This window comes from Drosophila montana, unplaced genomic scaffold, assembly GCF_035044405.1.
Source record: "Drosophila montana isolate Dmon_TW-CO22-7 unplaced genomic scaffold, ASM3504440v1 contig_1853_1, whole genome shotgun sequence".
Lineage (NCBI taxonomy): Eukaryota > Metazoa > Arthropoda > Insecta > Diptera > Drosophilidae > Drosophila > Drosophila montana.
The window spans coordinates 1,425,092-1,440,664 of record NW_026996772.1 but is presented as its reverse complement, the minus strand read 5'-3'; the positions used below and the strand labels follow the sequence as shown (position 1 = coordinate 1,440,664).

At 36.2% G+C, this 15,573-nt stretch overlaps 1 protein-coding gene across 16 annotated transcripts in view; it reads right to left on the bottom strand.

Annotated features, from left to right (window-relative positions):
- Positions 1 to 2,858: 2,858 nt before the first annotated feature.
- dnc (phosphodiesterase dunce) overlaps positions 2,859 to 15,573 on the bottom strand; it is a 144,333-nt gene continuing 131,618 nt past the window's right edge. For 11 of the 16 annotated variants that reach the window (XM_064700698.1, XM_064700700.1, XM_064700702.1 and 8 more), the window contains 9 exons: positions 15,425 to 15,529; positions 13,389 to 13,572; positions 13,227 to 13,320; positions 7,855 to 8,174; positions 6,714 to 6,978; positions 6,536 to 6,650; positions 6,304 to 6,466; positions 5,820 to 6,188; positions 2,859 to 5,745 (listed from right to left, as the gene is read on the bottom strand). In XM_064700698.1, the coding sequence (XP_064556768.1) occupies positions 5,557 to 5,745; positions 5,820 to 6,188; positions 6,304 to 6,466; positions 6,536 to 6,650; positions 6,714 to 6,978; positions 7,855 to 8,174; positions 13,227 to 13,320; positions 13,389 to 13,572; positions 15,425 to 15,529 (1,804 nt within the window). In that variant the 3' untranslated portion in view covers positions 2,859 to 5,556. The remainder of the gene's footprint in view (positions 5,746 to 5,819; positions 6,189 to 6,303; positions 6,467 to 6,535; positions 6,651 to 6,713; positions 6,979 to 7,854; positions 8,175 to 13,226; positions 13,321 to 13,388; positions 13,573 to 15,424; positions 15,530 to 15,573) is intronic. The other 5 variants (XM_064700699.1, XM_064700701.1, XM_064700703.1 and 2 more) reach the window with 1 other exon arrangement.

Below are 15,573 nucleotides of genomic sequence, written 5' to 3'. Positions count from 1 at the left end.
TTTTTTTTTTTGTTTTGTTTTTAATTTTTTTCTTTTTATAAATACTTTTGACTTATGTAAACGCCCTTCAGTGGAAAGGTTTGCTCTTTTTACTCAACTTTACTCAATTTTATTCAATTTCTTTTTAATTTGTAAGTAATTGTGGTTTTTTTTTTTAATCTTGAATTCAAACTCGTTTTGCAATTGCAATTTTTACCTGGCTATTAACGGTTCAATTCGTTTCTCTAACCTCAAGCGTACTCGTAGTTTGCCTCACAAACCTTTTCCTTAACTATTTTTATGCCATTTTTTTTTTTTGGTATTAACAAATTGATTACCTTTGCCTATATTCCATTTAACATTCGTTTGCCTTTTAATATCAGTTGCGTGTGTGTCTGTGTGTGTGTGAATTTATGTCTGTATGCATGTATACTGTGTGTGTGCGTCTGTATTTGTGTGTGTATTTGTGTGCGTGTGTCTGTGTTGAGTTCTCTTGTTGATCTTGTATATAATTGTAAAAATTTAAAAAAAAAATGTCTAACTGCTTCCATGTAACGCCAGCGTTACATTTATATATATATATAATATATATATACACACATATCTATATATATATATACATATATTATATAATATATATATCATATCTCTGCTAGTTTTCTTGCTCTCGTATATATCTTTTTCTTTTTGTAATTTTGCCCGAATTGCCAGGCTCATCTTTTGCCACATTTCCATGCGTTTTCCTTCTTCTATTTTAGTTTTTTTTTTATTATTTTATATGTATTATTATTAATATTTTTTCTTAACAACCGTCGCCTGCGCACATTTTCAATTTTTCCATTTGAGTTTTGTTTTTGGTGTTTTACATTTCATTTAAGTACAAAACTTGCCTTGCCTTTTAGTAAATACATTTTCCTGTGACTTTTTCCCTTTTTGATAGATACATTTCAATGCCCTTCTTTTGGCTTCTTCGCATAACCATATATATATATACATATATATATATTCTTATTCATTTTAATCTAAACATACATATACACAATGTATGTATGTATTTTTTATTTGCAGTTCACAAAAAAAAAATACGCTGTGATTAACAGCTCTCAGCACAACAATCCAATAAATATTTTCCAACATTTTTCGCATAGCTTTCGAAAAAAAAAATTCTTTGGCCAACCTGTGCTCTAATGCTGATCTATCCGTACTATAACATCTATAATTATGGGACGTAGCTTACTAGCAAAAAAAAAAGGACTTTTATGTATATAATACTACACGCATATGTATATATTATTATATATATATTTATGTATATACACTGATATACTTGACGGCATGCCCTTTTAATTCACGACGTTTTTTAGGTGAAATGGATCTTGACTTTATATGTATATAAACTAAACGATGCTGCAATTTCAGTCGAAACTGGGCAAAAACTGGGCCACAGCCATCGAAATTGAGATAGATAGATAGTTAGATAGATAGTTAGATAGATGCCTGTGCACATATCGAGAGCCAGAGTTCGAGTAGGAGATGGAGGGGAAGATGGAAAAAGAAGACAGTAGATAATCCTACTCGTAGTTGCCAAGAGCCTTGTATATTGGCATATTACTAATAGGTATATGTTATGAAAAAAATAGAAATAAAATATATATATCTGGATATTTATATATATATATATTTTATTTAAATTTTGTCTCTTTTTTTTCTCTTTTCGTTTGTTTTTTTTTTTTTGTCTGCTTTTTCGTTTTTATATTATATTTTAATATAAATTTAGTTTTAAGTTTATGAATTGCTTTTGGTTTACCAATGCGAGATTTGATGTCAATGACATTTATCGGGTTAAGTGCTAAGATGCATAACATATATATATGCGTATATATATGCATATACATTCACATATACATATATATATGCACATATAGACTATGCATATGTATATATATTAAATTCATCAATTACAGGGACACATATGGTTAGATACATACATATAAGTAACTGTATACATAATACGTAACGGCATAAGCAATTATAATATATATTTATATATATATATATATATCTTTATAGTATATACCTATACACGTACAATGTATATGCATATGGTATAGTGTGTGTAAATACATTGTAAATTACTTATGCCCGTAGCTATACATAAATGTAAATATATCAATGTGTATCTGTAACTGGTATCTGTATCTATCAGATATCAGAAGTGATGTGTGTAGCTGTGTGTAGAGTTCATTGCCAGCCTGTCTGCGTGTGTGTGTGTGTGTGTGTGTGTGTGTGTGTGCTGTAAGTGTAAGCATACATGTGAATATATTTATATTTAAAAGGTTGTCATTGTTGTTATTACACACATTCTCACTAACATGGCGATTATTTGGAGTGTAGTTCGAACCAATTACAAAACATTACTGAATAATTTACTAAATATATATATATATATATATATATATTTATACATATATATTTTAGTAATATTGTAGGTATGCATGTACATCGATATATAATTTAATATAATTAACTGTTATCTCTGTTTTCTTTAGGTATATATATATATATATATGTTTTTGTTTTTGTTTTTGTTGGAGAAAAAAGTCATTTCGTTTTTGTTGGTTTCATTTATTTGTAATTTTCATTTCACTCAATTGTTAAAGTAGCTTTCAGTTTTTGCCATGGACTGCGCCCTGCTTTCAACTATTGTTTGTATATATCTCTTTTTGTTTAATTTGAATTTTTGTTTGTTTATTATTTGAATTAATTGCAGAATTACTCATTAATTTCAAAAGTAAATCTGAAGCGCACATTTACAATGCTGCTTAAGTTGCTATTAACATTTTTTAATATTATTATTTTGTTTATCGACTTTGCATTTGGTTGTTGTTGTTGTTTTTGTTGTTGTTTTGGTTTTTAACTAACAGTTTTACAGTGTTTTCTTCTTCTTCTCGTTCTCATCGAACTCGACTCCAAATTTTTCTGTTACAACAATTTACTCAACACGCTCTGCTCATTATTAAACAATATACATTTTTACTTTAATGTACATATAATATATATATATATATTTATATATATATAATTTTTGTATTTTGGATAGTGCATAATAATTTTAATGATATTTTTAGACCATCAAGGTTCGTTCATTTCATCTTTATTTTATGTATATATATATGTATGTATAATTTTATGTAGATATTTAAAAAAAAAATAAAACACAATTTCACGGATCCTGCCCGATAAAACACAAAATAAAAATATATATATATATAGCATATACATATATATGTATGTGTGTGTGTCTATATGTGTGTGGGTTAAATATATATAGTTTTGTATATTAAAAAAAAAAATAAAATAAATTAATAACAATAAACGTAATAAATTATGCGCTTTTTAGTTTGGCCTGCCACACTTTCAATCAATCACGCGCCAGCGTGAGCTTGTGACTAAATATATATATATATATATATAGATATATATTGCATAGATTGCTTTATATACATGATGTATGTATTCATGTATGCATAGTTGTATTTGTATGGTATATAGCCAATGACTTTTTCTTACATTTTTCTTTTGTTTTTTTGGTTTTTCGCTTTCAATTAAGAATTTGCTAGTGCTTGTGCTTGAAAAGTCTTTAGTTTTACTTTGTTTGTTGTTGTTGTAAACTGTGGCCCAAAAAGCATCGTAAGTCCATTAAATCAATCAAATGAAATTAAATCAATCAAAATGTATAAATTCGTGTGGCGTTCGTAGGACAACATTTGGCAGCTGCGCTTTTATCATACACAGACCGAATTTTCTTTGCTTTCAGTTAGTTGATTTAACAGCTCTGTTAACAACTCGGTTAGTGCTACTGTTACACGTTAGTTCTACTGTTACTGTTACTTTTACTGTTACTCATTCTGTTTGTCTACTACTAAAATAATATTTTGCGAAGACAGCGTTTTACTTGGAAGCAACATAAATCAAATATTTCTTTAGCTAGTTGTACAAAATATGTTTGTTTGTTTTTATGTTTTTTTTTGTTGCTTTTGGTTTTGTTTTTGTTTTTTTTTTGTTTAATTTTGTTTTTGTTTTTTTTTTTGTTACAAGCAAATTAAACATGTGTTCTTTTCTTTTTGGCTTTGTTTATGTTTTCTTTCTTTTTTTCTTATTTTTTTAACATTTTGTTTTTAGCTGCAAGCATTTGCTGCTTTATTTTAAATTCGAGTCCAACATTTAAATTATGTACAAATATTAAAAAAAAAAAAACAACGTATTATATTTATGTATATATATATATAAATATGTATGATTACATACGTATGTATGTATATAGTACTTTACAACCGCAGTCCAAGCTGCAGACTGTACATATATGTTTTTGGGCTTAATTTCTTTCATTTTAGCTTCAATTAAGTTAGTTTTGTGTGTTTTCAATTTAGTTTAATTCACTGGTTTGTTTTTTTTTGTTTTTTTTTTTTTTTGCATTTTTTAGGCGGGGTAGAGGGAAGGTTCACAGTATGTTTTGTATAGATCTAATTGCAGTTTGGGTTTGATATTGTTTTTTGTTTTTGTTTTTTTCTTGTTTTTGTCGCCTTTCAATAAATTAAGTTTCAAATGTCACGTTCATTTTGTTTGTTTGTTTGTTTTTAAATTAATTATGTACGTTTTTAAATTTTAGCATGCACAATAATTTTCTTTTTTTTTGTTGAGCTTGAAGCGTTGTTCAGTTAGAAATTAGCTTAAAAAAAACTTAATAGTTAACTTGTTATTTGTTGTTGTTCTTGCTCTAGTTGCCTTCCTGGCCTTGGTTTGTCAATATAATAAAATGTAATAAAAACAACAAATTGTTGACTTAAGCTACGCAATGAATATTAAATTTAACAGAAATTTGTTTGCTTTCTTTATCTTCTTTTTTTTTTTGTTGCATGTTAAAAACTAAAGTTCGCTTGCTTAATAATTAGTTAAAAAAAAAAAATTTTAATAAAAGTTCAAATAAAATATTGCAACAATAAACGTCTATGGTTGTGCTTTTGGGCATTTTGGGTTATTTTGCTTCTAGCTTTCTTTAAAGCTTTACTTTTGTTTGCGTTTCTCTTTCTTGTTTCTTGTTTCTTTCAGTGCGCTTTTGTCTTGTCTTTAATTTTGGGTAGGCTTTCTGGGAAGGTTTTAAGATTAGTTTAATGTTATGTTAATGCTGTTTTCTTTTTCTATATCTTTTTCTTAGTTTTGCTTGTTGTTGTTTGTTTTCAGTGTATTCCACATCAATCTCATTTTTTTCATTAGGTAAATTTCTAATTTCTTATGCTTTTTGTTTTATGTTTTTTAGTTTTCTTTTTCGTTTTTCTTCACTATAAGTTAAACGGTACTTTTGCTATTGCTGTTTGGTTTTATGCTTTAAACATTTTTTTAATTCTTGCATTTTTTTGCATTTGTTGTATAACTTTGTTTGTTTGTTTTTGTTTTTTGTCGATTTTAGTTTTTCTTAAGTTTTTGGTTGTTTTTGTTTTTAAATTATAGTCACTAACGTATTAGGAAGAAGCTGTGCGCCTTTTCCGAAAACTTGCGATAAATTCCCACGACTCTCCGTCACATTCCACCGTGTTGCGCTTGATTTTGACTCCCTGACGGCTTGCCAGCGCCAGCTGAGCCGCTGCCCGCCGCGCTGGTGGCCGTTGTGCCAGTTGTGGTTGTGGAGCCGGCATCTGCACGGCTCTCGCTCTCGTCGCACTCCTCTAGCTCGGCTAAATTCTCTTGATCGGACTCTTCCAGCGTTACCTGCAAGTTGGCCAGAATGGGAATGGGTTGAGCATGGCGAGAAGGTGGCATCATTAAATGATTTGATGAAATACCTGAAAGCGTATCTTCTCATCCTGGGGCATATCATCGGCTGCCGATGGTGGCGGCGATGGCGGTATCATGCTCTGATAGTAGTCTCTGTTCTCTTCAAGCGTATCAAGTATATCCTGCGCATCTGGATGGACCAGATCGGCCCAGGTCTCCCACAGCGGATGCACAATGTAATCGATGAAGCCCACCTGGGACTTCTCGATGGTCGCATTGTGGCGATCGCACATCGGACTGATGTCCATGCCCGATTCGCGCTCCTTGTCGCCCTGCAGAAAGAACTCCTCCATAAGCAGTGCCACCCAACGCCTATATAGCGACAATGGCTTGGTGGGATTGCTCAGATCAGCGCAGTGCACCAGATTCTCAAGCACCTGTGCACAAAACAAGCAAAGTGTGAGTGTGAGATAGAGACAAAGCGAGTGAGTGAGTGAGAGAGTGAGAGAGAGAGAGAGAGAGCGAGAGAGAGAGAGAGAGGGTTTGTCTTGCCTGTATACGATCTGTGTAGTTGTCCAGCAGCAGAACCCCAGAGCCCGCAACTTTCTTGGTCTCGACCATAGTCTTCAGATCGGCCAGCAGGCTCATGTGCTTGGACATGTCCGTGGAGAGCACAATATCAATAACCATTTTCCTCAATGTTTGGCGCTGTTTCCTAATCAATACACAAAAACAGCAAATTAATATGATACACCGATACCCGTTCGCCTTAGGCAGTACGTACTTTTGCATGTTACAGAATATGTCACATCCTTGATTTTGCAACAACTTGAAGGCAACAGCTAAATGATGATTTTCCAAAACAGATTCGTCATTGTACATTAATGCTAGTTCGGAACCTATACAAAATGGAAGATATTAACGCATATACAAATATATTCAAAGGCATCTCTGCTACTCACTTGAGTTAACCAAGAATTGATTGGTTAAGCCAGGATGATCAACATCGTGTATACAAGCAGCGAACAGCGCCCCGCCCACCTCGAGGGGCGTAAATACACCTTCCAATGCGGGTGTATTCAATAGCACATTTGTGCTCTGTGTCACGTCAGCGGCATGCAGCGAATTGTGAAACGGATTGTCTTTGACATAGTGGTCCTCCAGAGTAGTCATAAAGTTAAGAAAAGTTTTCGGTGGTATCATAAGACTGGTCAGTAATTCTCTACTCTGTAAGCGTCATCATCAGGAGCATGTGAAGATAATAAAAGAAATCACAGCATTAGCTTTTGATACACAAGACAAGAAAATAGGTTTTAGTGTGATCGACTACCAAATACGCTGCAGCTCTCAGTTAATATAATATATTGAATTGAAATTATCGAACCATATAATATAGTCCAAGTACTAATTATCCTAGTACTAAGAGCTGCATTCACTATTCGAAATTTAATGTTGAATAACTTATGTTTATTGTTCGATCTCAATGAAAGGTTCTTCAAGGAAGGGCATTCAGATGTGTGTCGATACCAAAGTACATGGCTCTAGTTTTGAGTTCTCTTTTTAATTTGAGGTTAAATGGGAGCAGGAATACAAAAACTAAAATATTTCCAATCTGTGTATACCATACAAGAGCCTACTTACCAACTTTGGAGTATCTAGCTTTTATAGTTTGTTAGTAAAGCCTAAAAAACCAGGTCTTAAAATCGATATTTATCGATATTTCGGAAATGAGAGGAGATATCGAAAGAAGAAATTCTAAACACGTTTTCCTAGGGCATTGGAGTGTACATATATTCTATTTCAGTCTATAGAAGTAGCTTACACAGAGGGATAGACACACGGAGGGAAAGCAGACGGACGCCCATACGGACCCATATGGGTTCGTACATGGCTGCCTCTTCCTGTTACATACATTTGCACAGAACCAATATACCCCATTTTCAATGGGAGCAGGGCATAAATAAAGAGCTTGCAAGTCTAAACTTTAGACTCTCAACTACCATCAATAGCTTAGCCTCTGCTATAAGGCATTGTGTATTATGTGAAATATCTATGCTTAAAAGTATCTATTTTGAAACTTGGATATTCGATTGGCTGTCTTACCTGAAATATGGTGTATGCCACACAGGTGAGCGGACGATTGCAGCTCAGCTCGCCAATTTTGAATATCTCAATGCCCCACATATCTAGCTCGCCGAGCAGGGTGCCCAGCTCGTTCTCATTGGGCGTCTCCACGCCAAAGGTGGGCAGACGCTCCCCGGTGAAGCTGTTGGTGTGCGACAATGGCCGTTTCACGCCGCTGATCTGTGACATCGGCGGACCGCGCGGCGATCGACTGCGATATGGCTGGTTGATCGGTGCGACCGTGTGTTCTGTGTTTTCTTCGACGCGCAGCGAGGGTAAATCGAACTCTTGTTGCTTGTCTGCAATGGTAAGGAAAAGTACAGAGGTTAGTTGGAAGTACTATAAATTAATATTTGGTACTAGAGAGCGCTACCCGGCTTTGCACGGCTCAAGTATTTCTTTCATCAAGTTCACTTTCCTACCCATCTTTTGCGTCTTGGCTATTTTCAACAACAACAACAATTAAATTTAAACAACAATTATCACTCAGTCAAATAGATATTGGAAAATTAATGTAAATTCCCATTGATAACTATTTTATTTTTTCTTAGTTTTCCTGTTAATATGAAAACAACTTTAATTAAATTTATATACAAATTTATAATACTACTTAGTCCACTATTAAGTCGGGTGACTATATAAAGCGATCTGGGAGATCGATTGGATGAGAACTCCGCAATCTCTTCCGCATTCGGACTCCTCCAATTCTACGCCTCTTTAGAAGGCGCCTACGAAGACGATTTGGATGGTTTCCCAGTCGCATTATGTAGTTTGTCTATATAAATTTTTTAAAGATAGCGCATTGCTACTGTTCAGCAGCCATCTTAATTTGCCTAATCTGCTTTTCAGGGCTCCTGTGATACTTGCGATGTGTTAACTAATGTTCAAGAAAACTCCCGGACATGTATCTCTGCGGAGCGCATAGCTCACATTGGCGCATTTATTTAAATTTATGCCAATGTTCCAACGTTTAGCCCACAAATCAAATTTGTGGAGGTATTGATGCAGGGCATCAGTGGTAGGATGGCAGTGTCATCTGCAAATGTGGCGATGGTTAGATCCTGTGAATCCTCGAGCTGCCATTGATAACACGAAGCGCAGACGATATTTAAAATCAGATGAAAGCTGAATTGTTGCATACTTTCAGGGGCAGCAATTGCAAGTAATTCATGTATGTATTGCCACACTCATATTTCATACCAAGATTTGACTTGATTTAACCAAATCTTTAAGACATGTTTCATTGGCATATCGCGTGTCATTTAACTCCGAATTTGAAATAATAAACCAAAGCGATCAAGACTATCTATTGGCAATTGAAAAAAGGCAGGCTTTATAAAATATGTGTTAAAAATGAATTAAATTTCTTTCCATTGCTGATCCGCTTGATGGCCTACATAGATGACTACGCTCTGGTTAAATGGCTTTCTTTCATTTTTTTTCGAACTTTACAATCCGCACTGCATTGCCTACATTTGGGCGTAACGTGGTTTGCTGGTTTTTTTTCTCAGTGTAGCAATAACGCAAATTGCTTGTGCATAGATTAAGATTTATTCAGATTGCGAATTTTGAATGGGTCTGTAGACAATAACAGCAACATGTATGAAGGCTTTAGTCTAGTTAGGCGATACCCTGCCAAGGATATGTACATCTATATGAATATCCAAGCAAACATTTGGATACTCAAAAAGATTTGTAAGCATAAAATGTGATAGAAACAAAACACATTTGTAGTCATTAGTTTCAATAGTAAAAGATCTGTCTGACTGTTCTTAATAATGAGGAGTATATATATTTTTAAATATATGTATATAGACCTTAACAAATGAGGAATGCCAATATACCCGATTACGAATGGCTACTGAGTACAGTGTAAAGAGAGAATACGAAATGTTCGCAATATTACATTTCTCTGCATTTACTCTGTATTTTGTCGAATGTTGTGGCTGTATCTGTTGCTGTGCTTTTAGCTGTATCTGGAGGGGGCAAAACGGGCCTAAGCTAAAAGTTTAGTTTTGGGTACTCGTTGATACCAAATTAAAAGAAAAACAAACTCATTCAAAAAGACACCCTTTAAATGGTTGAAAAATACAAATTGCACACAAAATGCATATATGCATACAAAAATGAAAATATCTTTCTTTGCTTGTAATTCTCAAGTGGTTAAAGATTCGTATGTGCATTTGGCGTTGGTAGAGGAGGGTCCAGGGTATCCCCTAGTCGGGAACTCTCGGCTAGGGCCTCTTACTTATTTTAATGTATTTTATTTACAGCTGCTCGATCTATTGAAAATATTGCCAGCCATCAATATATTTTACGAGCTTTCTTTGTTAATGAATTCTTAAAGGCAGATGAAAAGTTGCACTCAAAGTGCTTGTGCCACGATAAGATGGCACATAGGGTATCTGCCTGTCGTGGTTGTGCATGACTTTTGGTGGTGGTCTTTAAAATGCACACAGCATGACACGCCCACATATCCACATAGAGAAAGACCTGCACGTATCCTATCCATGACACATCGTTCGCCTGCCCCACGGCGCTAACTCGACGCAAAGCTGTCTCAGCTGGCTGCTGCTGTTTTTAATGCCACGCACACACACACACACACACACACTAACACTCACTAACACACACTTACACACATACGGACACACTGATGCGAGTATATGCAGACATATGTACATATTTTGCATATGATTACGATTTGGTTTTGAGTTTTGAATCTGAAATCCGTGTCGAAGCTTTTATTTTTGCCCGCGTGAAGCTCAACGATTTGGCTGATTAACATATGCGACAGCCGCGAGACATTTCTCTCTCACTCTCCCTCTCTCCCTTAAAGGCATGTGTGTGTGTTCGTATTGCAAAGCTGTTTCAATTAAGCTCCAACCGCATTCGCAATCGCAGTTAGCTTCGTGGACATCACGTATACGCACGGTGGCCGCACGGCTTTATTTTTGTTTTTGTTTTCTTTGTATGCCCTTATAGAGGGTATTACAGTCGTGTCACACATAGAAGAAGGCATCATTGAGCCTCTGAAGTATAGATATATGTATATATATATTTCTGATCAGTATCAACAGCCGAGTCGATATAGCCTTGTCCGTCTGCAGAGTCTTGTAATAAAACTTTGCATAGATCTGAAATGTCAGAATTGGCCAGATCGAATTACTATATTATTTAGCTGACATAGGATAGATCGGTCAAAAATTAGTATCTGAAATTTTTTTGTTCTTCCACATATTTCCACATTTGGGGCATTTTCTGGCTGTGTCCTGCTCCTTGCGAGTTAGCAAAATATAATTAAAATTAGCTTACTATATCATATCTTGATATATACACCATGTATATCATATATATGTACTATATCATATATATATATATATTATATCCTATAGAGTTATAGTAGCAATCCGTTGAATAATGAGTTATTGCATGGACAACTTTTCAGTTGCAAGTTTTTTTTTTGATTGCAAGTTTTAAACTTCTACTTGAAAGCCTTATTCAAAAAACCCTTTCTACAAGTGCATTGAATATTCGGTGTGCCGTTCTTTTATTTTTGTTGATTTTTTTGTGAGTTCGGTTTGGTTAGTCGACTTATCGACTGGGCGACGCATTTATGTTGTCCTGGTCCTGTGTGACTTTTAGGTCGAGCGAGCGGCAGCTGCTTCTGTTTCAAATGAAGTGTTACAAATGGACATTAGGGCCGCCTGCGTGCGTGTGTGTGTGTGTGTGTGTACATATACATAGGTGCGAGATAGGTTTGGGTGAAATGCGATTTTATGCTTGATAAACTACAATAACAACAAAAGCAACTGCCAAAGGCAAAGGGCCGTAAAAGAAACAAAAACAAAAACACGCTAGTGGCCGCAAAGGTGGGCAGAAAAAGCCAGTTTAGGCCTGGCCCGGTGCGGCGAGCGAGCGAGGCCAGTTGGCAACATTTTTGGGCAGTTGGCAACTTGGCCATTTAAGTTAAGTTCGAGCCGAGTTGAGTTGAGTTGAGTTGAGTTCAGTTCGGCTTTGGCTTAGCTCAGCGAAGCAGAAATATGGACAAATGTGCAAATATGTTGCCCACCTTATGCTTGGCCACACCCACACATTTAGGCATAGGCCGCCCCCAAAGCCTTTTACATTCTCTTAACTCTTTTTATTTTTGGTGTTTTTTGTTTTTTTTGTTTTGCTTTGCTTTGACCGTGTGTTGCCTTTGCGCTTTGCACCTTTGTTTGTGCACGTCCTGCGGCAAAGGCAGCGTCAAACGTGGTCCTAGTTTTATTTCTTCTTCCTCCAATAGCCAGAAGGCGGGTGGGGCGGGCTGTGCTAAGGTGGGCGCTGGCAGGCGTGGCTGTTGGGCTCTTAGGTTAAACAATGAAATTTCCACTTCATCTGTTTTTATGCTGCTCTGCATAATTAAATTTTGCACTTTCAATTCGCCGGATTTGACTTAAGTTTTATTATTTCTGTTTTGGCACGCATTTCTTTTATTTTTTATATTTATTTGTTTTTTTCTTCAGTTTGTTGGATTTTACTCGCTGCTTTTCCATTTATTCGCTGTGCATAACTGTGCACTTTTCTCTCGCAATTGGTTGGCGTCTCGCATCTCACAAAAGTTTTCGATTTCGCGTGGTTTTTTTTTTGTTTTTGTTTTTTACCTAGTTCTAATTGGTGGAAGGGGGTAAGGGGCAGGGTTGTCGCTACTTGACCTTTTCTGTGGCTAATGCGATTTTATTGCATACTTTTGTGTGTCGCCGAACAGCGACAACAACAACAACAACAACTATAGAAATGTCATCAGCTGCAGACAGAAGGGAGTTGAACCCGTGAAAGCTCTTGAACATCCTTCAGTACATTTGCATTGGACTTACACTTTGTTGTTGCCATTGATATGGACTTAAAAAGATTTCCCAACCAACTGATTTAGTTCGGAAAAGTGGCTTTCCCCATAGAAAAGTGCTTGAACCGTTAAACGGTGATTTATATTGCAAGGCGATTATTATGAAAGAGATTTTATCGATAGCATTGAAAGACTTCTGAATTTATGAACTTATTAGGACGGTTAACGGTTACGAATGCTACAATTGACGAAACCCTTTCGATACTTCGATACTATCGACTTCAACTAACACATAAATGCGCAGTTAAACTATCGATAACACACCGCTCACTGTTATCTATCATCAATTGTTTATGTAGCTATCGTTAATTTCAATATTAAAGCAGTAAAGTTATCGACACCGATAGCTTACGACTTATCGTAAATGTCTATCGATAGTATTGATAATCTTTTTGCTCCTTTCTATTTCTACTTGTTTTTCGAAAACTTCGATATAACATTTTTACGATTTAGCTGGACTTACCCAAAAATGTTGAACATATATATTCGGAAATCTGATTTCCCGATCTGCTGGACTCGCTGAAGTGTGAGAGCTCCTTGTTGAGCATGCGTTTAAACTGCAAAATAGAAAAGGATCGTATTAGAATTAGTAGCGAAATCGATAAATATTTATCGATAAACGCACCTTAAGCGATGCCATGTCGGAGACACTGCGGTGCGTTTGTATGGTATCCAGTTGATCTAAACACCAATCCAACTCCTCAATGGTATCGGTGGCTAGGCGTGTGTAGGCCTCATCGCCCTGTGCTAGTAGGACACCGCCAGCATTTCCGCCACGTCCGGATGATGATTGAGCTGGCCGCCTGGATCTTGTTTGATTAATACATGATTTTCACACGCACAGACGCACGCACACACACGCACAGAAACAGTGAGACGGAGTGGGAGTAACAGATAGAAGAGAGGGAGGAGATGATAGAGTGTGGGAGAGATAGAGAGATAGGTGGAGTAGGAGAATAGCGTGGGAATAATTGTGAATTTGGGAGAAACAAGAACGGGTACAGGTATGGGTGCGGGTACGGGTACGGGTGCGGGTACGGGTACATGTACAAGAACAACAACAAACAAGAGAACAAACAAAATTCGAAAAAAAAATAAACAAGAAATTAGAAATGATAAACGATCAAAAAGAATGAGAAAAAACGGAGAACATTGACAAAATATATTGGAATATGCAAAAGGTCACGGAATTATGGGTGTACAGGCAGTTGGAATGTGGGGTTAAAGGGGGCAAGGGGAGTTACACAGAGTTTTAACAGAGTTTTTTTTGTTGTTGTTTTTTTTTTTTACAACCACACACAGCAAGAAATACACGTGTTTACAACATTGAGAATTAGAAATGTTTGCATTAAAACAACAACAACGAGTAAATGTCGTTTTTGGCGAGCGAGCGAGACACAAATAAGAATATAAGTATAAGTATATATATATATATATATATATGCACACATATATATATAGAGCAATAGACAAAGAAACAGAGAGAGAGAGAGAGAGAGAGAGAGAGAGAAAGAGAGAAAAAAATATGAACAAAATTTAATTGAAGAATCTGTGGTTTTCTGTACAACATTGAAAAAAAATTATTGATTAGCTTATATTTAATTTGCATACTCATGGACTTATGTGGCTTAACGGGGGGGTGGGGGGATTTTACGAGGGGTTAACAATTTTCGGGATTTAATTGGTATTTATTTTTTTCATTCAAACACATCTAGATGGTTAGATATTGGTGCCAATAACAACAACAACAACAACAACAACAATGGGAGCATCAAAATATAGAGAGACATTCTTCCAAGCAACAACATTGAACGCTTCACTCGGCCTTACCCCGCCTCACCCCCGCCACGCCCCGTTCGGTCTGTTGCCTGCCCAGTTCAATAGAACTGAAAATGTTCTAAATTTGAGTTCCGTCATATTCGATGGAAAAATTATAAATAAATTGTACGATACGGTTTTTTATTTGCGGTATTTTTGGCACGTCAACACGGTGCCACACAAACCGTTGTCCCGACACCTCATTCATTCTACCTCTCAGCCCCGCTCCGCCCCTCCCCTCCCCGCCCCACCCCACGCATCCGCCTCTTGCCCCACCCGCCCTTTGAGTACTGTAGGCTGATTTCTTCGCATCATTGTCGTCATTTCTCTTTAAGTGGGTCTTTATTCATCTGTGTTTGTCCGTGTCAGTGTGCGTGTGTGTGTGTGTAAGTGTGGTGCGGCTGGGTGTTGGTGGGAATTACAAATACACACACACACGCACACACACTAACATGCATAGACATACATGTGTAGACAAAATAATTGTTAGTCGGAAGAATATATGAATGCCTTATGCCTTTGTTGTTGTTCAAGTTCTTGTTATTGTTATTTGTAGTTGCCACTTGATTAATTAAAGTGTGAGATGACAATAAGATATTGAGCGAGATAAAGAGAGAGAGAGAGCACACACAGAGAGCGAGCGAGAGGGACATCGACAGGCAGCAAGACAAGGAGAGTCAGATAGGGCCAGACAGACAGCTATATAAGAGCAAGAGAGTCAGGGAGAGGTAAGGCTGAAGAGTGGGCTGGGTTGTGGAAATCTCATCTTAGCTGGTTTGTCACGGATCGCGGTGGTCATGATTGAATGGTATAGTGGGCGTGTCAAGTTCACAATCGACTTACTTGTTTGATGCTGGTACATTTGTCAGACTTAATAAATTGTTGCGCACTGAACGTAAGCTGGCTAAAATTTGGGCAAACGGCGTTACAATGAGATCCTCGCCATGGCTGTAAAAGAGAGAAAGAGAGAGAGAGAGAAAAATATATTAGAG